The sequence below is a fragment of the Tachysurus vachellii genome, chromosome 21 (genome assembly GCF_030014155.1).
Source record: "Tachysurus vachellii isolate PV-2020 chromosome 21, HZAU_Pvac_v1, whole genome shotgun sequence".
Classification (NCBI taxonomy): domain Eukaryota; kingdom Metazoa; phylum Chordata; class Actinopteri; order Siluriformes; family Bagridae; genus Tachysurus; species Tachysurus vachellii.
Genome location: NC_083480.1, coordinates 6,389,244 through 6,415,809, shown reverse-complemented (window position 1 = coordinate 6,415,809; position 26,566 = coordinate 6,389,244). Strand labels below are relative to the sequence as shown.

Here is a 26,566-nt window from a genome sequence, read left to right as displayed (position 1 = left end):
CCACTACGATTACTATTGTTAATACTGCTACTACTACTAAAACTACCCCACTAATACCTTTACTAACAATACAACAGCCACTAATACTACTATTACTACTACTAATTGTAATAATAATGAGAAGAAGAAGAAGAAGAAGAGGAAGATGACGATAATGATGATGGTGACAATGATGATGAAGCAGGAGCAGACCAAGAGACCCTACAAAGCTTCATGAATAACACTAAAAGCAATCAGATTGAGCGTCAAAATAAAACAAGGCCTCAATGGAATGAGAGACACTCTGAAGCTTAATGGTCTTCATTGTACTGAACCCAAAAGAAAAAACAACCCAAAGGAACCAAAACCTGAACCCAAAAGTGGAAACAATAAAACACAAAAACAAAAACTCAAACTTCCTGAATGAGTGTTAAGTGAAAGACTGGGTTATACAGATGATTTTGTGTCTATGGAAAGATCTTACATCTGATAACGTAACCATGATTTTCCTTGTGTAAGAAGTGTAAAAATTTCTGTACTTAATAGTAACAGCTAGTAAAAATCGACATTGGATTCATTTCCAAAACTGCAACAAGATCTCTTGAAGTGAAACGGATTCTTCATCATATTCTAAACTCAATTTCTGCAAAAGAAAGAAGCGCCACATTTCGATGGGTGTTAAAATCACTTCATTTGGTCTTGCTGTGGTAAATGAATATTATGAGCGTTCTTTAGGTACTTTACGGTAGAGCCCCATAATATCTCGCGATAACTGACCGAAAAACAGTAGAGATCTCGTACAAGCCAAAGAGGAATGACATCTTGTCAACAGTCCACACAGAAGTAGCGTTACAGGTAACAGTACAAACGTAAACAAGTTTCTTTTGCACGGGAGTTCTGTGTGTTGCTTTGCGTTGACATGTTGTAATTTTTCCTCTTTGTTGGTTTGTTCTAAACCAGGTGTGTTAGCTAACCTGTTTAGTCAATAGGACAATAACCAGCTGGTAATGTTTTCTTTAACCTGGAAGATAGTTTGTAAATAATCCCAGGTTGACGGTGCAAATTATAATGTTTGATCCTACTTGTTTACCTAGAACAGTTTATCTCTTCACCTAAAGGTGTAACTAACACTGAACCACTAGTCATTTGTCTCCTAACCATATACTTGGTATATCACATGGTAATCATACTCACTCACTCACTCACATCAAGACCAATTAAACCCTCCTTCTGTGCTGTGATTGGTTTAGAAGCTCATATAGTAACTTGCTGATTGGACAGGATTGCTCAGAATGTTTATAGTCTCTATCCATCCATCCATCTATCCATCCATCCACTCACTCATTCCTTTTTAGTAAGAATCCTGGTTAGGGTTGCAGTGAATTAAGAAAACTATCCCGGTGAAGCAGGAACACGCCTGGGATGGTACATGGTACTGGTACTTGGTACTTGTACTGTACATTGTACTGTTCACACCTGAGGCACATTTAGACACATCAGTCCATCTTCCAGCACGTTTTTGAGAGATGGGCGTAAGCCGGAGAACGTGGAGTATACCCACCTACATAATTAGCAACCCAAGCGCCAGATCAAACCCTTAAGATGTGTGTCTCTGGCCGGTTTATGTGTCTACGCTGTATTAGAAACACCTACACTTTTTTTTTAGTGTCCAAAAAGTTAATAACCAATGAGAGTTAAACTGCCTATATGTGATTTTGTTTCTTATTAATTTTTAGCGGTGAAAAACGGTGTTAACTTTAACAAATATTTTAATGATGACCAATGGTAATATCTTACTTATATGTTACACAACATAAAAAAAAAGTATTTTCTTTCCATGACCCACTTTCTGGTTATCCTTATTGATTACTGTTGTAATGAATTCATAACCGTCCAATCTGTGATTATTCAGGACTAGTCAGTACTAGAGCATGGGATTAACAGATTAGGGGAAGAACAAATGATTAACTTATTGTCTGCTCAGTGTCAAGATATTTCTCATGCTTTTAGCTTCAGTATATAATACTGTAAGTACATCGTATATTGGTTATATTTTCAAACGTCTAAACACTTCATCTTTCCTAGGTTTAGGTTTAGTATAATGATATTAATGTAGACCGTTTGTTCTGAAAGTTGGGTTTGTGTAGTGTGTATATATCAATAACAAAGCTCTAATTGTAATATGTTTATTCTTTACGTTTGTGTTATGATCATAAGAAGGTTTAGGAGAAGGTTCCTTGTCTGCAAAATGTCTGAGAACTTCTAACATAAATCATAACACCATAAAATAAGGATCAGGCTTGGGATGATATTTTAATTATATAGGCATTAAGAGGTTTGTGACCTACTAAATAAAGTGAATTTTAGACTTAGCCAAACATATAATCTTTGTCATCTTCATTAAATGCTGCGTCCTGGTCAGGAACTTGGTGGATCCACCCTAGTGCTGTAACACGCTTATTTACTCTTCTGTGTCTGTGTTGTAGGCATGCCACTGTGTGACACTGAGTAGCCATTTGCCCCAGTGCCTCTCCTGCTTTTTGACCTCATGACAACTCCACCACTTGGCCAGTTTCCTGCACAGCAGGCACAAGCAGCCCGGGATGTAAACACAGCCTCACTATGTCGCATTGGACAGGAAACGGTGCAAGACATAGTTTTAAGAACGATGGAGATTTTTCAGCTGCTTAGAAACATGCAGGTGAGTGCAAATTAGGAAGAACATCCTGTCGGAGACTGTATAGAGACTGTCAGGCATTTTGTGCTCACCCTTTTTTCATCTTTGTTTTGGGTCATTATTTTTAATGACTTAAAAACAAAAATCTGCTGAGTACACACAGACACACACCTGCACTGTAGCCTCAGTAGGGTTTTACAGCCCAAAAGAAAACATATATATATATATATATATATATATATATATATATATATATATATATATATATATATATATATATATATATATATATATGGACCAACAGACCTAAAGTGAACTCAGATATAAAGATCTCACAGTCTCATTAAATAGGGCTTTAGTTCTAAGATTCTAAAGTCAAATAAATAGCAAAGTCTTAGAATTGTATAAAAATAAAAAAGTACATAATTAAGTATTTAAAGTTAACACAAATAAATAACCAAAAGGACGCTTTCTGTGAGTGATTATTTCCACAGTACATGCTTTGGAGTTGTAGCCCACACAGCATTCAATGTGCTGTATCAGTGTGATTGCTAATGTGGAGAAGACATTATTGACCTGCTCATATATCATGTTGTTCTTCTGTCTGCTCGTCTTTTTTTGCCTGTCCACATTTGTGTCACAGCTACCGAATGGGGTCACGTATCATCCGAACACTCATCAAGACCGGCTGGGGAAGCTGCAGGAGCACCTGCGCATGCTGTCTGTCCTCTTCCGCAAACTGCGCCTCGTCTATGACAAATGCAACGAGAACTGTGCCGGTCTGGAGCCCATTCCTCCTGAGGTTACCAACGCTTTCACACTTTGTACACATAGCACAAGGTCAAAGCACAACAACAAACATGTAGTAGAGATCCTAAACGTATAATATACACAAATAAAGCTGGGATTATTGATCTGGATGTGCAAACAGCACATGTGGCTTAATAAAGATGGAGGTGAGATTATTTATAATTTTAAAAAAGTTCACTCTCTCACTCACTCACTCACTCATACTCACTCACTCATATTCACTCACTCATACTCACTCACTCATACTCACACATACTCACTCGCTCACTCATACTCACTCACTCATACTCACTCACTCATATTCACTCACTCATATTCACTCACTCATACTCACACATACTCACTCGCTCACTCATACTCACTCACTCATACTCACTCACTCATATTCACTCACTCATATTCACTCACTCATACTCACACATACTCACTCGCTCACTCATACTCACTCACTCATACTCACTCACTCATACTCACTCACTCATATTCACTCACTCATACTCACACATACTCACTCATACTCACACATACTCACTCGCTCATACTCACTCACTCACTCACTCATATTCACTCACTCATACTCACACATACTCACTCGCTCATACTCACTCACTCACTCACTCATATTCACTCACTCATACTCACTCACTCATACTCACTCACTCATACTCACTCACTCATACTCACTCACTCATACTCACACATACTCACTCGCTCATACTCACTCATATTCACTCACTCATACTCATACTCACTCACTCACTCACTCATATTCACTCACTCATACTCACTCACTCATACTCACTCACTCATACTCACACATACTCACTCGCTCATACTCACTCACACATACTCACTCACTCATATTCACTCACTCACTCATACTCACTCACTCATACTCACTCACTCATACTCACTCACTCATATTCACTCACTCATATTCACTCACTCACTCATACTCACTCACTCACTCATACTCACTCATACTCACTCACTCATATTCACTCACTCACTCATACTCACTCACTCATACTCACTCACACATACTCAATCACTCATACTCAATCACTCATACTCACTCACTCATATTCACTCACTCACTCATACGCACTCATATTCACTCACTCACTCATACTCACTCACTCATATTCACTCACTCACTCATATTCACTCACTCACTCATACTCACTCACTCATACTCACTCACACATACTCAATCACTCATACTCACTCACTCATATTCACTCACTCACTCATACTCACTCATATTCACTCACTCACTCATACTCACTCACACATACTCACTCGCTCACTCATACTCGCTCACACATACTCACTCATACTCACTCACTCATACTCACTCACTCACTCATACTCACTCACTCACTCATACTCACTCACTCATACTCACTCACTCATACTCACTCACTCACACATACTCACTCACACATACTCACTCATACTCACTCACTCACTCACTCACTCATACTCTCTCACTCATACTCACTCATTCATACTCACTCACTCATACTCACTCACTCATACTCACTCACTCACTCACTCACTCATACTCACTCACTCACTCACTCACTCATACTCTCTCACTCATACTCACTCATTCATACTCACTCACTCACTCGCTCACTCATACTCACTCATACTCACTCATACTCACTCATACTCACTCATACTCACTCATACTCACTCACTCATACTCACTCACTCACTCACTCACTCACTCACACTCACTCACTCACTCACTCACACTCACTCACTCATACTCACTCATACTCACTCACTCATACTCACTCATACTCACTCACTCATACTCACTCACTCATACTCACTCACTCACTCACTCACTCACACATACTCACTCACTCATACTCTCTCACTCATACTCATTCATACTCACTCACTCATACTCACTCACTCACTCACACTCACTCGCTCACTCATACTCACTCATACTCACTCACTCATACTCACTCATACTCACTCATACTCACTCATACTCACTCATACTCACTCATACTCACTCACTCATACTCACTCATACTCACTCACTCATACTCACTCACTCATACTCACTCATACTCACTCATACTCACTCACTCATACTCACTCACTCATACTCACTCACTCATACTCACTCACTCATACTCACTCATGCTCACTCATACTCACTCACTCATACTCACTCATACTCATACTCACTCATACTCACTCACTCATACTCACTCATGCTCACTCACTCATACTCACTCACTCATACTCACTCATACTCACTCACTCATACTCACTCATACTCACTCACTCGTACTCACTCGTACTCACTCACTCATACTCACTCACTCATACTCACTCATACTCACTCACCCATACTCACTCATACTCACTCACTCACTCACTCACTCACTCATACTCACTCACTCATACTCACTCACTCACACTCACTCGCTCACTCATACTCACTCATACTCACTCATTCTCACTCACTCACTCATACTCACTCACTCACTCATACTCACTCACTCATACTCACTCACTCATATTCACTCACTCACTCACACTCACTCACTCATACTCACTCACACTCACTCATACTCACTCACTCACTCATACTCACCCACTCACTCATACTCACTCACTAATACGCACTCATACTCACTCACTCACTCACTCACTCACTCACTCATACTCACTCACTCACTCACTCACTCACTCATACTCACTCACTCGCTCACTCACTCACTCACTCACTCACTCAGTCACTCACTGACTCACTGACTCACTCACTCACTCACTCACTCACTCACTCACTCACTCACTCACTCATACTCACTCACTCACTCACTCATACTCACCCACTCACTCATACTCACTCACTAATACGCACTCATACTCACTCACTAATACGCACTCATACTCACTCACTAATACGCACTCATACTCACTCACTAATACGCACTCATACTCACTCACTCACTCACTCATACTCACTCACTCATACTCATTCACTCATACTCACTCACTCATACTCACTCACTCACTCACTCACTGACTCATACTCACTCACTCGCTCGCTCACTCACTCACTCACTCACTCACTCACTCACTCATACTCACTCACTCATACTCACTCACCCATACTCACTCATCCATACTCACTCATCCATACTCACTCATCCATACTCACTCATCCATACTCACTCATCCATACTCACTCATCCATACTCACTCACTCATACTCACTCACTCATACTCACTCACTCACTCACTCATACTCATTGATATCACAATGGCATTAGCATGAGTTTATGAAGTTGAGCAGATGAGGAAGTCAGAGACCTGGACTTAAAGGACTAAAGTGCTGCTGCAACCATTTCATTAGTAGAGATGAATTTCCACTGACACCATTATCAGCAGGCAGTCCGATAGCATTGTGGGTAATGTACAAATCCAGTGTGAAAATCACCCTAAACTTCTTGTTTAGAAAAAAAATTAAAACAGGATTTCATTTAAAACTTATTGGTGATCCTACTGCAAGCCTTTTATTCCTATCATCTTACACGGTTGAGTATTGAATTGTACTGAAATTCTGGTTTCAATTTCCTGTTCTGAAAATCACAGACTATGCAATGCTTAGAAAAATGTAGATAAAAACCTTCTGTGAAAAGCATAGGCCTTTCTCCATAAATCCACCTCCTTACTGTGAGCATAGTGGGCAGTTTGTAGTAATTTTACTGCTCGTAATTGTTCCCTTTAGACTTGTACTCTCACCCCACTCCAAAACACCAAGAAGTTCTGAGAGTTATTAGGTAGTCTTTCTGAAAGCCTGACTAACTCTTACAAGGAAAAGAGGAGTTACTTTTCTCTGCAGTTTGACTACGAAGTCCCTTGATGTGCTCTGTTAGTTCTTCTGAAGCTCGTTCTCCAAACAGGAAGTTGGCTAATGGAGTCAGTGGCATTACCTCATCACTGCTCTAATGAGATGCAGGCTGCAGCATGAACAGCTGGCACAGTCGCATACATCAGCATTTTCCACACCATACAGTCTCAGGCTTCTCAGAGCCCTGGAATTTCCTGCACAGTTGAAAAGAGCCAATGTCATTTCATTTAACATTTCACTTTTTCCGTCTGTTTTATTCTCTCGAATAAAGAAAACGATTGGGACCTCGTTGAGTCATTCTTCTCTGTCAAGCAACAAATCACCCCCTGCCTGGTACCACAACACAACTCTTATCATGATGAAAACTCTTGGAGGGTCAGCACTGTGGTCTGTTGTGTTACGTTGCTCTATTTGATCATATCATCTCATGGTGTTTTCTGAATTCTCCCTGCGTCTCTATGGGTTTCTTCATGGGTTCTCTGCTTTCCTTCCTGAAACCAGTATGTGGACTGGTTTTGCTAAAGTTGCCCCTGTGTGTGAATGAGTGTGTGCTTGTTGCCATGCAGTGGACTGGTCTGTATTCCACTAGGGTGTATTTCTGCCTCATGTCTAGTCTTCCTGGGATATAATCTAGGATAAAGTGATCAGTGGAGATTTGCTTCGTTCACCAATTTTTGTTGTATGACCAGCAGTAAAGCTAAAAGACTTTAATCAAATATATTAAATCATGGTTAAATATATTTAGTGCAACAGGTTAAACATTATCGAACTTGAAGGTGACGTAAAACGTTCGGATGTAATGTACTGCGACTTGCAGTAGAGCAGCGCAGCAACAAGCACTATTGATTAAATAATACCACTCAACATGCTGTGAAGTTCTATGAAGATGATTCACATTTGCACATGGACATAAGGGGGTAAGGGACGTGTGATGTGGTGTGTCATGAGTTTATCAGACAGCACGTTAAATCAGTTTATTATTAGTCTTAGTTTATGTTGCACGTCTGCTATAAAAAAGCCTGTGGAGGAGCTGTTACTATAGAAACAATAACGTATTAGAATGAGCATATATTTACATTATTAATATGAACCGATCATTCACATTGCAGTCAGAGCTCCTGTCTGATAAACCAACATAACGCACACCATCTGTGTATTCGGATGAAAGAATTCGATCATTGCTAGATGTTGGAAAATGTCATAAGTGTTGAAATTGAATACAATTGATTCAATTTCTTATGAGTTCATGGATCTTAAGGGCTTCTTTGTTTTTCGTGGTTGATCTTAAGGCTTGCTTGAAAATTGCCGACTGTGACGTGTGTGTGTGTGTATACACAACTGAAGGACAAGCTGATCTAAAAATGATATGGAAGGACATCTTCAGGACATCTTTCATACTCTGCATGATATCAGGTTACGTCTGCAGTGTTGGGACAGCAGCTTGTTTGGTTCAGTGCACCAGCAGGTGTCAGTGTGATTTAAGCTGAGGTGACCGACTACAGCGACACACACCGATAATTTGTCAAGGTTGTTTCAGGATGGAAGTGTTTACAAAAAAAGAATGAATTATTAGAAGTTATGTGGAACTGATTGAAGCGAGCAGTCTGGATGGAGCACAGTAATAAGGGAGATGAAGCACAGTGGACATGCTGGGGCTCACTCCAAGGACTACAGTAAAGCATCAGAGAAGATGAATTATTTGAAGGTGCTGGGCCAAGCAAATATAATCAAACAAGTACGTGGTGGCACACAGACCATGTTCGGGGAAATAACACTGTTTTTTACTTTACTTTGTTAGGTAATGGAAAATGTCAAACAGTTAGAAAATTCTTACCCAGTTATTGCAGAAACAGCAAAAATAATGGATCTGTGTTTTCTTTCAACCATGGAAAAGCTGCCTCGTTGATAGAGGCTTGAAAGTCGAAACTCACTGACAGCTTGACAATTTAGCAGTAGAGCTGCTCAAATCCAGGAATGACAGTATAAATATTTCAACCTGAAGTCGTTTTTGGTGAGACTATAAATCATTAGTTTCAGAAGGTTGATGTTTGTGGAACATTTACTATTTGGAAAGCACTTATAAGTGCTAATGGGATCATTACTTAAACATTAAACATAATGGAAAGCAATCATTGGTCGGATGTCTATGTTCTTTCTTCCCCTCTTTCTTCTCTACCATTTTATTGTTCACTACATAACCGAAACCTCGAGTGTCGGCTTTGTGTTTATATTAAGCTTTGAGTTATTATAAATTCTAGCAGTTAATAGGGGCATCTAAAATGATATAATCAGCCTCTTTCAAGCTCTCTACGATCTTACAGAAGGAAAGTGATACATAACCAATCAACATCACAGTGGAAATGTGAACAAGGTCTGGACAAATCAAATAAAACGTCTTAAGGGCGGACCATATGAAAAAAATATCATATAGCGGTTTTGGATATCTCAGTATCACAATACTGCTCACAAACTGCCACTTACAGTAGTGCTGAATAAACTGTTCAATTATTTATTTAATGTCTACAAAATGAATTGTATATTTTTTATGTTAAAGAGAAAATAATGAAATAGTAGAAAATGAGGAAAAACTAATATTTTACTATTTTAAATATTAAAAACAAAACATTAGTGTAATATCAGCTGTTTGCAAATGATAAAAAATCTGATATAAAATGAAAAGAAAACATGATATGAGCACATGAATATCTTAAAAAATATTCTAGAAGGAAAATAACTGATTGTTCGTTTTTTTTTTTTGTTTTTTTTTACATAATTAGATCTGATTCGTTATTATTTTCCCTCTCGGATATCCGAATCAGTTTTTTTCTTTAATGATATTGGCTCAATATATGAGGACTGGTGCATTCTCTACATACAACCTGCAGTTTTCCTATAAAGCGTTCAAAATATTAGTGATAGTTGGTCCAGTTTCTCAGTATGTATTACTCAAAATATCAGCATTCTGAGGTCTGATGTATCTGTTGTTTACCTGAAAAGAATTACAGTTGTCAGTTGGTAGAGACTTGCGTATATTTAATCTTATCTGATTTGTCTTTAAGAGCTATGCCTTGACATTTTTTTTGCCTCTGGTGCAGCAACTGATCCCCTATGTGGAGGACGACAGCTCCAAACTGGATGAGCGTGTAGGCAGTCAGATGCACTCAGCCAGTGAAGAGAGAAGAGAAGTGCTTGAGGTGAACAAGGTCAGTGTGTTCTCATTACCCAGTCTCTGTTCTCTACAGGTCTAATGTAGCTGTTTGCTGTAATATTCAGATAGAACCCAAGCAGTTGTATTCATTTTCTGATTAATTTACACCAGAAGCTTGGAATAGGACTACGAGATCAATCGTCATGACCCGGTGGCCTAGACAAACAATCTGTGTGACGCCGTATTCTGCCTGGACAGGTTTCTAATTTAAGATGAGCTGCATTTGTAAAAAGCTTCGGGCCGACCAAACGAGCAGCTGCAGACGACATGTTGGATGCCGGGAACATGTAGCGGGAATAAGGGACGAGGAACTCGGGGGAGGTCAGCGTCACAGCCAAATGTGGGGAGCAGATGTCAGCCACTTCTCTGCATCTGCCTCAGCTGTGACTTCAAGCATGAAAGGAATGGATGGATATATTGGATGGGTGGAATATTTCCAAGGAGGCACACAAAGGACATAAAATATTACATACAAACAGTGGAGAGAGATTTTTTTTAGGGGTGAAATGCATGGTTCAAAATTACGGACATTCTGATCCATGCGGTGGGATGGCTTTTTTTTCTTTCTTTGTTGATGCTACATTCAGCAGCTTAGTGTCTTCCATGTTTCATTCCAGATGCTGAGCACACAGGGGTTTAGGAGCTGTGAGAGTTGTCGAGCAGCACATATAGCAATGCAGTGCTCCTTTCGGGAGCTGTGAAAGATGGTCCTGTCCTCGTTATCTGTCGATTAGGGTAATTGCTGTTCGTCAGGAATCACCTGAAATATCGCTCTGCAGTCCTCTGTGCAGTCCTCTGACCTTCATCCTTATCACCGTTCCCATATTCACACACGACTCTGCTCCTGTCCTCATCTTTTACATTGCCTGTGTGGAGCTGAGACTGATTTGTGTGGTCCATTTGCTTTGTTGCATTTTTCCGGTCTGGTCTCAGTAGCTTAATTGCAAACATGCATCTTTGTCTCAACTAAAAGAGCCGACTGATTTTCCTCAGCGAGTTAATATAGGAGCGGTCTCGCAAAACGCTGAACACAAAAAAGCTGATCTAATCTACAGCAGTGAATTAGTTCATTATTGTGCTCTAGACAATTTATAACACCACCTGATCTCAGAGAGGGCAAACCTGCGTGTGTGTGTATTTGTGTGTCCCAGCGGCCTAAGCTCGCTGACGCTGTGGTGGCGGGCCGTCTCTCTTCAGAGCAAGCCGTTTGATTTAATATCTCTCTAAGTGTGAATAAATTCCTGTCACAGCCCATTAAAAAGGCCTTGGAGAGATCGCAGCTCTTATTAATTCTGTAGCGTTCCTCTCTGCTTTTCTCTCTCCCCATCCATCCCTTTCCCTCCTCCCAGATTTTTTAATACCCTGTTAATTACCGTGTCTGTCCTCTTTATTCAAATGGGAAAGTGAGATATTATAGAGGAGAATGTTTGTAATTTCAGACAGGACTCTGAACGGGTGGCGAGCACATAATGAGCAGGGTTTTGGCATCAGCCGCTGTGGCTCTTATCACTGGAGCGGCGCTGGGTTTGTGGGGACTGATAAACAAACGCACACACAGCTGTAATGAGAGCTGGCTCGTCTCACCACACACACACACACACACACTCACACACACACGGTTCTTTAGACTTACAGTATACTTGTATGCGCGCTCTTTCCATGATGTTCCACTTCCTGTGTTTCTCCTGTGCACACAGCTGAGCCTGTTGTAATTGGTGTGTAGTGAGTAAACACACAGCGTACAGCATGTTCAAGGGTATAAGTGAGGATGTCTCAGAATTTTAATGCTCTGCTTAAGGCAGAGAAATATGTATCTGGTGTTTTTTTGTATTTGCTGCAATTCCTGCATTTTTATTTCCCGTCTATTTCAGCTTTCAGAACCGATAAGATTTTTTTAATACATGTTTTTATTATTAATATATTACTACTACTACTACTACTGTGAAATAATAAAATAATCATTTTATTTCTTTAATTAACCCGAACGACTTCATTAATACATTTCCTTCATTTTTTATTTCAGGATTCTTGTGTCTTTCAGAACTGATCAGAATATTTTCTTTCCTCTTCTTACTTTTACTGACACTGTAGATAACATCGACTAAAAATCCCTTCCACATCAGTCAGAGCACAACCTTACATCATACCAGATCCTTTTTAACACAAAGCTATCTTTACCATTTTCCTTCTTTCCCCTAACAGAAGATAAAAAAAAAGAAAAAACCCTTTCCTTCAGATCAGACATAAATGTGGAATTAGTGCTCAGCTTGCTCTCACAGATATCTCTCTCTTTCTCACGTTGTCAGTGAAGCGATCGCTGTGCTCCTGACAGTCAGAGATGAGATGAAAGAGCTTACTGTGGGAGAGATGCAAGAGAATGTCTGCTTTAGGCTTTATTTAGAAATCATGCTTTGTTGAAGCACAGCTTTTACCATCAGTGAACATTTTAACTGTTGCATCGATGGTAATTTTTTAAAAGTTATTTAGACCCTTCAAAAAGACTAGCTTATTTTTCCTCTAGATTCTCGTTGCCTGTTTGTTCTGATTGCATCAGATTTTTTTCTCTTGTGGCCATTAAACCTCCCTCTCCGTCTTTCTCTCTCCTGCTTGTCCTTCACCTCGATCCTGTGTTCTGCCAAGTGGAGCATCCATTCTCTGTTCTTCATCTCAGTCTGATCGCAGGCTCGCTTTGTGTAACACCAAGCCACCAACCACCAGTCTGTAACACTAACCATTAAGAACTGGATTATGCAATTATATGATTATCTTTATTTTTATATATATATATATATACACCGTATTCTCTCTTTTTTTTGGCCGAGTCAACGATCTGAAGGAGAATATAGTCTGAACTATAGTGACGAAGATGATCGTCAGCCCTGTACTGGTCAGTGGTGGTTGGAGTCTGCCGGCTGCTTTCGACTCTTTCATCACTGCTGACTTGCATTCTGAAATCTATAAAGCCTTTTGTCTTACTTTGCCTTACAGGAGCTGATCAAACTCCAACATGTTTTTTTTTCTCAATGAATCAACATCATGACGTTTTGACTTGTACTTCAAGGTGCATGTGCTGTATTTGCAACAGAAACCCACGTAACCAAGTACGGGGCAATCGATATCTTGTGTGGATGGAGGGTGAACAGCGAAAAAAACTTGATTGAACTTGAAAATGATCTCTAAATCAATGAAGAGTCTCTACGTTATCGACGGTACAATGCGGATTCTTGTACCGCTTCCTTTCGTAGCATAGTATACAGGTTTCTTTTCTTTTTATTTAATATGTTTAAACTCCGTCTGCTCACGTCCTGCTATCTCAGTAGAAGCATAATCCTAATCGAACATAATAGAGGACGGCACCAAGCATGTAATGTTATGCTTCATCCGTCCTCTTTAGTAACACCGAGTCCTGGTCACGTCACAGCAGCTTTGATCTGAGTTACTAATTCAACCATCGAGTTCATGTTTCATTTGTTGATGATGTCCTTCCTTGACTACAGGAAGCTGCCAAGCTTAGTGCACATAGTTTCCTTCCAGCATAGCAGCAGCGTGAATCCAGATGTCTGCTCTTATTACTGCCGTGGGCCACGCTGGCTGACTTCAGCTCTCTGCAACTCTGAAGGACTTCTTGAGAAAAAAAAGTGAGAGCCTGCACTCCTTATTATATCCAGCCTAGATTTGCGAGGTGTTGTGGGAGGAGAACGAGGAGGTGCAGCGGTGGTATTAGTGAAGCCTTTTCCTGCCTTCACCTTCTTAATCCCTTCACCTCACTCCTTGACACTTAGACCCCAATTTCCACTCCATCTACAGGAATGAAAGCAGTGATTTTAATTCTTTTCTATGGCCGAGTTTAATAGTCATTCTTCTGTGAGTTTTGTGACGACGGATGATTATATTTCAGCAGTGTATACATTCTCCAGTTAAATCTCCGACTTGTCTGTCGGTAAGTTTGGAACGGTTTTCATTTTTCTAATAGAATTAAATCTCGAAACATTTTATTCCTCATATAACCATCGAACTAACTACTAAAGAACATATTTATCTTCCAGTATGTTCTTTCCAGCTGTGTTTAATGTTTAACCTTCACAAACCATGTTCATTCCTGTTATCAGATGACCTGAGGGCCGGTCACTCTAATTAAGGACTATTTCAAGAATTCATCAAAGCTTTTCCATGCTTAATGCTCTCCAGCTCTTTCGAAATCACAGGTGTATTCACAGCTTGACGTAAAATCTCCTGCCACCATGAGGTGAAAGGAAAAATTACAACATGTTGGCTAGCTGAGCCACTACAGCAGCGCTCCACAGATCACGTGCAAAACAGAATACAATGAAGTGAATATTAGATATTACTTAATTATATAATATAATATATATATATATATATATATATATATATATATATATATATATATATATATATATATATATATATAATTATACAGACAGACAAAAAATGGCTTGTGACTTCTCTCTTATTATATATGACACTGTAAGGCAGGAGTCTCTAACCACCACTGACCAGTATAGGGCTGACGATCATTTGTTACCAGGCCGCACAGACAAAATAAAAACTCATTTTTAAATTTTATTTCCATTTTACTAACTAACACAATCTGTAAGGTATTTTATTGGAAAAGTTATAAATTCCGTCTGTTCCTCTTTTCCGTGTTTTGTTGCCTGCACCAATAAATGAAGCCCACCAGCTAACTGTAGCAATAAATCACATCTACATTATATATATATACACACACACACACACACATGTATATATATAAATGTGATTATTACATTATATATTCTGCACTCTGTTTCTACTGCAGCCTTGTCGGATAGCCGGTCACCACATATTATACAGATCATACTTGGAGCATGTGAATCACATGGCACGATGAACCTGTAATTTAAATAGGACTCATGGTATTTTCTTTTTGTTAGCAGCCTCTGAGTCTTGTGCTGTCTCCTTGTTGGGTCATTTCTATTTTTCAACCAAGATCTCTAGCAGCACTTGTTTTTTTATTGTTTTATTATTATTTATTGCTACGGTTAGCTGGTGGGCTTCATTTATTGGTGCAGGCAACAAAACACAAAACAAAAAACTTTTCCAAATAAAATACCTTACAGATTGTGTTAGTCAGTAAAATGGAAAAAAATTTAAAAATGAGTTTTTATTATGTCTGTGCGGCCTGGTAACAAATGATCGTCAGCCCTGTACTGGTCAGTGGTGGTTAGAGACTCCTGCCTTACAGTGTCATATATAATAAGAGAGAAGTCACAAGCCATTTTTCGTCTGTCTGCCGGCTGCTTTCGACTCTTTCATCTCTGCTGACTTGCATTCTGAAATCTATAAACCCTTTTGTCTTACTTTTAAAAAGACTAAAATGCTCCCAAGAAACTGAAAATCCCTCTGTTATAAATATATTTTTTTTACTGAATGCCACCATTTTGAAAAAGAACATCTTTACGTCTTTAAATGGTAACACTGAAAATTCCTTCGAAAAGTACTAAATAAACCTCACGACTTTAAAGTTGCTTTTAAGGTAAGATACGATACTTTATTGTCATTGTATACAATAACAACGACATTCAAAAGGCAACAAATCAGAATTATCAATCATTGACATTAAGTGTATCAGATTCTGTGTGGAATACATTTTATTACTGTATAGCAGATGTTTGGAATAAACACAACAGTTTGCACTGTTATAGGAAAATAACATGTGGTGTGATAATATAAATAGAAGTAGGATAAAACAGGCCTTTTGGAGGCTTAAAATCCAGCGGCTCAACCTCACAAATCTGAAAGGACTAGATTTTTTTGTCTGCTTTTGATCTGTTGTCACACGTTATTACAGCTGGTTCTTTTGAGCGCCGTTTGAGCTTCAGAGGAAAGCGAAGCAGAATGGAGAAGCAAAAGGAGGCACTGTGTTTGAACTTGTCTAACAAAGTAGTACAACAGATTGGATCTGATAAGCGCAAGCTAATAAATATTCCTGTACAGATATATTTCTTAGCTTATCTTTGTCAGGAGCTGTCTTGAAAGTTGCACCTTCTTCTGGCATCAATTCTCTCGTACGTGGATTCTCCACTATGGTCTCAGGATCTTGTCCCATTGACTGTACTTGCTGCATATCGGACAGATGTGCAGCTTTGTCGCCGTCTCCTCTTCTCATCTCATATCGACGATTCTCGATAGGGTTGATTTCTGGGGACAGTGCAGGCCACTGAAGCAGTGAAAAGTTGCTGTCATGTTCTTGGAGCCATTCAGCGATGATATGTGCCTAGTGACATGGTGCATTATCATGCCGGATGTATTCACCCGAGTGTGGCTAAACTGTAACCAGGGGAGCGATGAACTTGGTCAGCAATGATGTTCAGACACGCTTTGCAGTTCAGTAGTTCTTCAATGGGTATCAGGAGTCCTAAAGTGTGTCAGCAAAACATCCTCCAAACCCTCACATTGCCACCATCAGTCTGTTGTGTTCATATCAAGCGTGATGGCTTTATGGTCTTTGGATGCTTAATCTAGTTTAGGGGCTCCCATGTCTGCTAGAGATGCACTTTTCTCATTCTATGCTGACAATATCGGCAGCCTCAAATGGGCTATAGGAGTTGAAGACCAAGTTGAACACCGAATGGTGTGTGTTTTAAGATGATATCTTGCACATCTTTCTTGGTATTTGTAAGGGATTTACCTTTATTTACTGCAATTCCCCTTTGACCCCTCTGCTGTGTTTCCAGCTGCAGGACTGGCCATCTATAGTAGCCTGCTTTTTGCACCATTCTCAGTAAGCCCTTAACAGTGTCATGTGTGAAAAGCTATTATGGTAAATAATTCATTGAATGAACTGCAGGTCAGGAGTCTTCCACATGCACGTGGTGTCATGTGGAGGCTACAGAGGTTCCTATTAAACTGGCAACCCCATGCACCATTTTTGACCTCAAGAGCTCCATCCTGGTCTGATAAAGCTCCAGAGCGTATCTGCAGGTTTTCAGGAGATGGAAGGAAACCAGTTCCACCAAGCATAATTTCTTAAATCATATGTGTTTAAAACAGAAATATTCATAAAGTATTCAAGAAGAATTTGTTGGTTATAGAGTGCATCTAGCTATCTAGATTTTTTTTTTACAAGAAAAAGATGCATGCGACTTCGTTTGTCATCGGTTTTCATCCTAGAGGAGCATGATGAATAGTTTGGGCATGTGGTAGCCTAGTGGTTAAGGTGTTGGGCTACCAATTGGAAGGTTGAGAGTTCGATCCCATGTCCACTAAGATGTCACTGTTGGGCCCCTGAGCAAGGCCCTTAACCCTCAATTGCTCAGTTGTATAAATATGAAATAATGTAAGTCACTCTGGATAAGGGCGTCTGCCAAATGCTGTAAATGTAAATGTTATATGCAGCACCGTCCTCTGACTTGGACACTTAAGCAGCGGTATTTCCGCTCTTTAAATGTTGGATCTTTAAGCATTTGAAAGTGTGTATAGATTGTGCTCATGTATTTATTACTCCATATTCCCATGACGATTGCAGTATTAAATTTATTCCAATAGCACGTAATTGGCAAATGATCTTACACCAGGAGAGCTTTTGATCAAATCTTTTTAAGCAATGAGTAACGACTTATAATATTTCTGCTCATTTTTCGTGCATTACTTACCCGATCTTGATGTGTACTTGGTGGGGAATTCTTTTAGACAGATTTTTCTCAATCGTTCTGTATCAATCACCCAGGAATGTCTAAATCTGATTGTGTTACTTTTACAGAAACTCAAACAGAAGAACCAACAACTGAAGCAGATAATGGACCAGCTCAGAAACCTCATCTGGGAGATTAACTCCATGCTAGCAGTGAGGAGCTAAAACACACACACACACACACACACACACACATACACACATACACACAGCCTACTTGCAAGACACATTATTGTCTACACACGCTGCATTAATGAGATGTGTTTTCACTGAGCGTGAAGTGAAAAGATAGCAGAGACAGACGAGGGGTACTGAGGTGAAAAATTGCACGAGGGAAGGAGGAAAGAGGAACGGAGTGAAACGGGGTAAATTCTACTGCACTACATGGTTCAGCAAGAATTCAGTTTATTTTGCCTTGTACTCAATTTCAGCAAGAACATTTACAAGACAGAGCGGATCTCATTTTCTGTGAATTTCCTGGATTTCATTCATTTCAAATACATTTAAATCTGGGAAAAAAAATCATTTTATCTAAAATGTTTCGTAAGAAAATGTAGCAACAATATATATTAAACTACATATGTAATGTACACTGCTCAATTAAATAAAGGGAACACTTAAGCAACACATCCTAGATCTGAATGAATATTAATTACTTTGTTTTTTACATAGTTGAATGTGCTGACAACAAAATCACACACAAATTATCAATGAAATTATCAATGAAGATCAAATTTATTAACCCATGGAGGTCTGGATTTGGAGTCACAGTCAAAATTGAAGTGGAAAAACACACTACAGGCTGATCCAACTTTGATGTAATGTCCTTAAAACAAGTCAAAATGAGGCTCAGTAGTGTGTGTGGCCTCCACGTGCCTGTATGACCTTCCTACTACGCCTGGGCATGCTCCTGAGGAGGTGGCGGATGGTTTCCTGAGGGATCTCCTCCCAGACCTGGACTAAAGCATCCGCCAACTCCTGGACAGTCTGTGGTGCAACGTGGCGTTGGTGGATGAAGCGAGACATGATGTCCCAGATGTGCTCAATTGGATTCAGGTCTGGGGAATGGGCGGACCAGTCCATAGCATCAATGCCTTCGTCTTGCAGGAACTGCTGACACACTCCAGCCACATGAGGTCTAGCATTGTCTTGCATTAGGAGGAACCCAGGGCCAACCGCACCGGCATATGGTCTCACAAGGGGTCTGAGGATCTCATCTCGGTACCTAATGGCAGTCAGGCTACCTCTGGCGAGCACATGGAGGGCTGTCTGGCCCTCCAAAGAAATGCCACCCCACACCATTACTGACCCACTGCCAAACCGGTCATGCTGGAGGATGTTGCAGGCAGCAGAACTTTCTCCACGGCGTCTCCAGACTCTGTCACGTCTGTCACATGTGCTCAGTGTGAACCTGCTTTTATCTGTGAAGAGAAGAGGGCGTCAGTGGTGAGTTTGCCAATCTTGGTGTTCTCCAAACATCCTGCCTGGCATTGGGCTGTAAGAACAACCCCCACCTGTGGATGTCAGGCCCTCATACCACCCTCATGGAGTCTGTTTCTGACCGTTTGAGCAGAGACATGCACATTTGTGGCTTGCTGGAGGTAATTTTGCAGGGCTCTGGCAGTGCTCCTCCTGTTCCTCCTTGCACAAAGGCGGAGGTAGCGGTCCTGCTGCTGGGTTGTTGCCCTCCTACAGCCTCCTCCACGTCTCCTGATGTACTGGCCTGTCTCCTGGTAGCGCCTCCAAGCTCTGGACACTACGCTGACAGACACAGCAAACCTTCTTGCTACAGCTCGCATTGATGTGCCATCCTGGATGAGCTGCGCTACCTGAGCCACTTGTGTGGGTTGTAGACTCCGTCTCATACTACCACTAGAGTGAAAGCACCGCCAGCATTCAAAAGTGACCAAAATGTCAGCCAGAAAGCATAGGAACTGAGACGTGGTCTGTGGTCACCACCTGCAGAAACACTCCTTTATTGGGGGTGTCTTGCTAACTGCCTATAATTTCCACCTGTTGTCTATTCCATTTGCACAACAACATGTGAAATTGATTGTCAATCAGTGTTGCTTCCTAAGTGGGCAGTTTGATTTCACAGTGTGATTGACTTGGAGTTACATTGTGTTGTTTAAGTGTTCTCTTTATTTTTTTTTGAGCAGTGTATATTGCAGTGTTTTTACAGTATTTTTATTTTTATTTTTATTCAATGCAAAGCCTACATAATGCCAGAAATGCTGGCAGGTCTGTACTGCATAATTATTATTAAACAGTATAAAAATGAACTCCTTCATATTTATGATATGATTTGCACGAATGAGTTGAGTTTTAAAGACACTTTTGGTTTATCTGTGAAAAACTAAAGCCTGGTTCATATCCACAGAAAAGGAGGATGATCTTTAAACAAAAAGCGCACGGTTATTAATGTCTGTTCAAACAAAAGGAAACTAAGGACGAAGGTGATACAGAATCACTTCAAAAGAAAAGTTTCTGGAAATACAGTGAGACCTCGAGATACGAGTGCTTTGACATATGAATTTTTTGAGATACGAGCTGTGATTCGACCATATTTTTGGCTTGAGATACGAGCAAATTTTTGAGATACGAGCATCCGAGCTGCCGCCGCCGAAACAAAGATCCCCAACAACCATGTGTGCTCTGTTTCCCCGCCTCAGCTTCCCACGTCTCACTCGGTTAAAGCTGCCTTTCCACTGCACACGACAAACGATGGCCGATAAACAGGAAGTCATTCATTTCCTATGGAGAGTCGCAAAGGCGCTGCGTGAGGTGCCGACCATCTGCGTTAGATCCGTTAAAAATGTGAACTTGTGCGACTACACCGCATCTGATATACCGACCGGACAGGTTTTTATTAAAACGACCGGCAGATGTTAGTGAGGAAAGAGTGACAAAAAAGGCAAAAACAAGTGAAGAGAAAAGTGATGAAGAAAATTAAGCAAAATTAATGTAAAGAAAACAGAAATTGTAGCAATTAAGTTCAGTTAAGAGAAATCAAGCATCGCGTTAGTTCTGGCAGGCCACGTCGTCAAGCGTGTATCAGCTGTTAATCAGCTGCACCAATCCGGTTACGACATCCATATTACCGACCAGTTAAATTCCCATTCATAGAGCCGCTTTCTAGCGCGTCGCTGCTGCTGCGATCTAAACTTCCCTCCTCCAACCCCGACTCCACCATGCCGGAACCTGTGTTTGTTGTACCAGTTTACGTCATAAATCTCCACATATTTCTCTCTCTCTCTCTAATTATTTATTTATCCATTTATTATTTTCCTTTCCTATTTTTACCTCTATGCATGATTAATGTTCTGTTATACGGGGGTCTATACTATTTTCTAGTTGCTGCTCTCCGCGCTCTAAATGAAGTTTAGTTAAGTTCCATTTAAGTGTAAAGTAGCATTAAGAGTGTAAGTAGCGAGTAAGTGAACGAAAGTGAAAGTGTAATTCCTCCTAACTCCTCCGCCTGTTTACTCCTCCCTCCGTGTGCATCTTCCGTAAAGTAAAACCAGTTTATTTTTTTTAACATTCTCTTTTATTACTGTATGTTTTTATACAATATTTGTCATTTATAAATACAGGTACTGTACATTTTTCATATTCAAAACACAAACAAAACGAGCTGGAACGGATTAATGGGATTTCAGTTCATTTAAATGGGGAAAATTGCTTTGAGATACGAGCAATTTGAGATATGAGCAAGGTCACGGAACGAATTAAACTTGTATCTCAATGTATCACTGTATTTTGTCTTCTTTTATTTGTTTTTTTTTTTTAACTCAGACCTTGAGTAAAGTGGAACACTTTATGCATTTTTACAGCTTGGAATGAGGAAGCATCATTTTCATATTGTAGCTGAACACTGATTCGTTACGACCTACACTTGTGTGAGGTTTGTTTGAGGAGGTGTGCGACATGCCAATGGTTTCTGTCTGTTTACACGTTACACATCCGTCACACACAGTAGCTGTGAACTCCCAATTCTGAACTACTGCCTTTGAAAGTGTCAAAACAAAACATGTTAACACATCAGCCTTCACGCACAGATGAAACAATAAAACACACAATCATCTACCATCAAATATGACTTTTATTCATTTTCTTATAAATCATTCATACAAAATTGGCATTATTCTATTTTCTTTATTATCTCTATAAAAAAAAAACTTCTGTTAATTACAGGAGAAAGGAGGGTGGACAGGAGGATGCAGTCATAATGATTTTTTGTTCGTTTTTAAAAAAGTTCTCAGATGCTGATGTAAGTAAATAGCCTGAAGTGGTCATGCAAGGCTGCAGATGCTAAACCGAACAAGCGAGAGCTCTCCGAGAGACTCCTGTAAAAGAGAACACGAAGCTGCTTAATGTGGCGGGGTTACGTTTTAACACACTTTTCCCTTCTTTATTAATGTTGAACGGTCATTAATTCAGAGCCCAAATTAAATCAAAAAGGCACAATCAGGCAAAGGTCACCGCTCAAGCCTGCTCACGATTCTAAGTGCTGTTTTACTTATTGCTAATCAAAGTTATGCAGGAGCTTTTAAAAAAAGAATTCGTTCATATATGACGCTAGTTCTAGCTTTATAAAGGAAGGATCTCAGGAACAGAATTCTTTGAGCCAAACATGGTACAAAACAAAGGAAGTAAAAGTTAAAAAAACAACAACAAAAAAAAGATTAGCTGGAGAAAATCAATTTCCTAATGGCTGCTGGTTAGCACAAGTCTTTGGTGGCAGATTACACAGCAGCAGCGGCAGCAGCATGAGCCTTGAAAAAATACAAATAAAAATAAAGGTGCCAGTCAACATTGGAAGAAAAAAAAAAAGTGTCCGAACAAATCGTTAACACTGTATGAAGTCACAATCGTCGTGTGATTTTGCAGGACACCGTAGACAAAACACTCTTTTTTTTTTTTTTTTTTTGTTGGATGCTATACAAACGTCAGAAGGTCCTGACCAGTCGGTGCGAGCGTCTGAATACTATACGTACGCAAGAAAATAAATACAGGTTATGTACAGCAAGGCTGCGTTCATCAAACGACAAGTTTCATCAGCGTACCAAGTGGAAAATGAAAATGTCATGTTATCGGTGATAACAATTCACAATCGTAGATAAGGTTCGATATGGTATGAAATTAAGAGGGTTTACTGAACTTTTCTCCACTGAGCAGTTCTCCAAACGTGTGCCAGTGTTTCCTGCCAGCCAAATTAGCTTTTACTCTTTAATTACCATCATCTGTCATGTTAAAAAGATAGACAGAAAATTAAACAAGGCTAAACCTTCTGGAAAATTGTCTTTACTCTGCATTCATAACACATGGTGCTGCAAATCATAGCCTCATCACCGGGAATAATGGATTCTGCTAAAATCCCATGTCAAGATGGTTAAGACACATTATAGACTGCAGACACAAATACATACAGAAGAGATTCCCATTTGCTTTGGGGTGTTTTAATTTTCTGCTCAATTACCTAAAACTGTCTGGAATTGCGTTGATAATTACAAATACAAATGTAATCGTAAACGTAAATAGTCTGGAAAAATAAAATACAAAAAAATACAAAACAGAACAATAAAAAAAAATCCTGGCATTCACAAAGCTTGGCTAAGAAAAACTCTAATAAGGGAATATTAGAAATTTGAATGTTGAACACAAAAATGTCATGTAGTGTTTAAGGGACTGTAAGATAAGAGCATCAGTTGTTTAACGGTTGTAATGGTCGCTGTGGTAATGGGGGGTGGGGGGTGCTTTGGCTCACTGCTGGCTCAATTTAAGACCAGTCACCTTCACAAAAAACAAAAATAAATTAAAAAAAATTAAATAAAATAAAGGCCACTAAAGCATGCTGCTCCTTCAAGTCATCACACATTCAAAAACCTGTACGAGAGAGAAGGGTGAAGAGCTCTACTCCGACAGAAACGCTTAACGATATAGCACTGCAGAGAAGTACAGAGGTGTGATCGTGATCATCATCATCATCATCATCATCATCATCATCATCTAACCATTCATATGATAGAAAATCAGTGACAGAGGATGCAAGTTTTACTTTAAATTAAAAAAAAAATAAATTAATAAACACGTGTGTGTCCAGATGGTGTGTGGAGATTAGCAAGTAAACGGATGAAGTTTTGCACATCACGCTGAAGACGATAAATGCTGAACGATGAGGCTGTGCCATGTCTCCAGCATGCCGCTCATTCTTCTACAGGTCTGCAGAAAAAGAAGAAAGAAACCGCTCGGTGGAATTTGGCCTGAAATAGACAACGAATCTTGTCCCGATCAGCACCGAGTGCTTTACGAGTACTTCGCAGGCGTGTTTAATCAAAAGAGACGCCTCGATTCGCCCACAAAATTCGGCTTGTCGTGAGACAATATACATTTTAGAAGTGGTGAAAGAAATTCAACGTGTAGAAGTCTGTAGTCGCATCTAAAAGGCAATTAGTAATTTTGGCACTAAAGGAATACAAAAAGAAACGATTCCTTTTAGACCCTGCCAATGAGAAAAATAAAGGAAAAAAAAAAATGCTTGCACTTGCAATTCCTCTTGGTTACTATAAAAGAGTGAATTCAGATCGTGTGATTTCTTCCTGTAAAACATGTATACTGCTTATTTATAGTACTGAAATGAACAAAAGACTGGAATAAGACAATCAGCAAATGTTATAAAGATATGTGATGTGTACGAGTACAAACAATCAATTCTCCAGGACTTCAAGTGCAAGACGTGAAGAATGAGACGGAATATGGAATATAGAAATGTTCTGAAAGTGGGAGCTGAGGATGAGTTGTGGTTCAGATCCTGATGTATCTTTATGTAGATGTGAAGGTGTGAAGACACACTGATGCATCCCTCCTGTCTTCTCCCATATCCTCTCATGTGCTGGCAAGGATCGTCTGTCCGTTACGGCAAAAAAAATAATAATAATAATAAAACAAAAATAAAACATTTTTTTAGAGTCTTGTGGTCAAAAGTGGACTCTGGGTGTGTATGTATGAAAGAGCCCAGAGAGTGCTCACAATCTGCCAGACTAGTCACTAACAGTTCACTAACAGTGGAAAAAAATGGAGGAGTGACCGTCTTAGACTGCTTGTGCCTGTGTCCTCCTGCTTTCCACGGAGTATCCCGCTGCCCCCTGCTGCACGCTCAGTAGGGGGCGCTCGTCTGGTCAGAGGCGCTCGATTTCCCTGTATTTCTTGCGGAGGATGGAGACCTGGTCTTTAAACAGAACCGGATCCAGTCTCATTTGTGAATGGACCAGAGGCATCGAGCCAAACCAGCTGGCAAATTTGTTCATGCAGGTCTGACGCTGGGCGAAGTGGTCAGGATCTGCCCAGCGAGACGCCCGGGATGACTGGAGAGAGAAAAGAGTGTCTCAATGTCAGAAAAAACATTTACATACATTATATATCCAAAGGTATGTGGACACCTGAACACCACACCTATTAGTACTTAATGAATGCCTCAATACATATTTGGTTCTAATCAGCTCCACTCTTCTCTTCTGTGACGTCTATCCACTAGATGTTGAAACGTAACTGTGTGGATTTGTGTTCATTCAGCTACAAGAGCATTAGTGAGATCAGACACTGATGATGTAAGAGTGAGGAGGTCTGGGGTTCAGTCTGTGTTCCAGTTCATCACAAAGGTGTTCAGTGGGGTTGAGTCAGAGTCAGGGCTCAGTGCAGGAAACGCGAGTTCTTCACTCCAACCTTCTCAAACCATGTCTTCATGGATCTCTGTGCTTTGTGTAGAGATTCATTGTCATGATGTGTTTAATGTTACAATTTCTCTTCACTGGAACTCAAAGTTATTCTATACGACTGTGTGCTCAGCTTTGTGGGAACAGTTTTGGGAAGGACCACATATGGGTGTGATGATCAGGTGTCCATAAAACTTTGGCTCTCGACATTAAACATGCTTTATAAATTGCAGCAATGCTCTTTACTGTGGTGCTCAGAACCGTGACGATCAACACGAGAAAAGCTTTAGTAAGAAATTCTTTCTTTTTCTTTCTAAAGCAATTCGAAAGACATTTCTATATTGTTCTTCAGCTTTGGGTCAATACTTTTTATTTTGCTCAGCACAGGGAAATGAGTCACAATTATCATCTACGCTAATCATACACAGACTGCAGAACTGCTGCTGGAGATTACGCTGAAAAATCCTGTACTAACCCTTTAACCGAATCTATACAGAATCAATAAACCTGTTGAAGGACGTGAACTGGGGCATAGAACAATAAAGACTGGACTTTTAGAGATAAGAGAGCTGAAACGAATTTCTAACTGTCTCGTGGC

At 39.9% G+C, this 26,566-nt stretch overlaps 2 protein-coding genes across 6 annotated transcripts in view; one reads left to right on the top strand and one right to left on the bottom strand.

The window, feature by feature from the left end:
• The first annotated feature begins 733 nt into the window (after positions 1–733).
• Positions 734–26,566, top strand: part of med30 (mediator complex subunit 30) — a 51,441-nt gene continuing 25,608 nt past the window's right edge. The window contains exons 1-6 of one of the 5 annotated variants that reach the window (XM_060896887.1): positions 734–834; positions 2,466–2,680; positions 3,300–3,458; positions 10,451–10,558; positions 18,326–18,409; positions 24,360–24,392. In XM_060896887.1, coding sequence (XP_060752870.1) covers positions 2,528–2,680; positions 3,300–3,458; positions 10,451–10,558; positions 18,326–18,409; positions 24,360–24,377 — 522 coding nt within the window. In that variant the 5' untranslated portion in view covers positions 734–834; positions 2,466–2,527 and the 3' untranslated portion in view covers positions 24,378–24,392. Of the gene's footprint in view, positions 835–2,465; positions 2,681–3,299; positions 3,459–7,626; positions 9,727–10,450; positions 10,559–10,761; positions 12,492–18,325; positions 22,351–24,359; positions 24,393–26,566 lie in introns of those variants that run through there. The other 4 variants (XR_009650157.1, XM_060896889.1, XM_060896888.1 and 1 more) reach the window with 4 other exon arrangements.
• ext1b (exostosin glycosyltransferase 1b) overlaps positions 22,341–26,566 on the bottom strand; it is an 88,494-nt gene continuing 84,268 nt past the window's right edge. Inside the window, exon 11 of the mRNA XM_060896885.1 lies at positions 22,341–25,620. Within this exon, the coding sequence (XP_060752868.1) occupies positions 25,435–25,620 (186 nt within the window). The 3' untranslated portion in view covers positions 22,341–25,434. The remainder of the gene's footprint in view (positions 25,621–26,566) is intronic.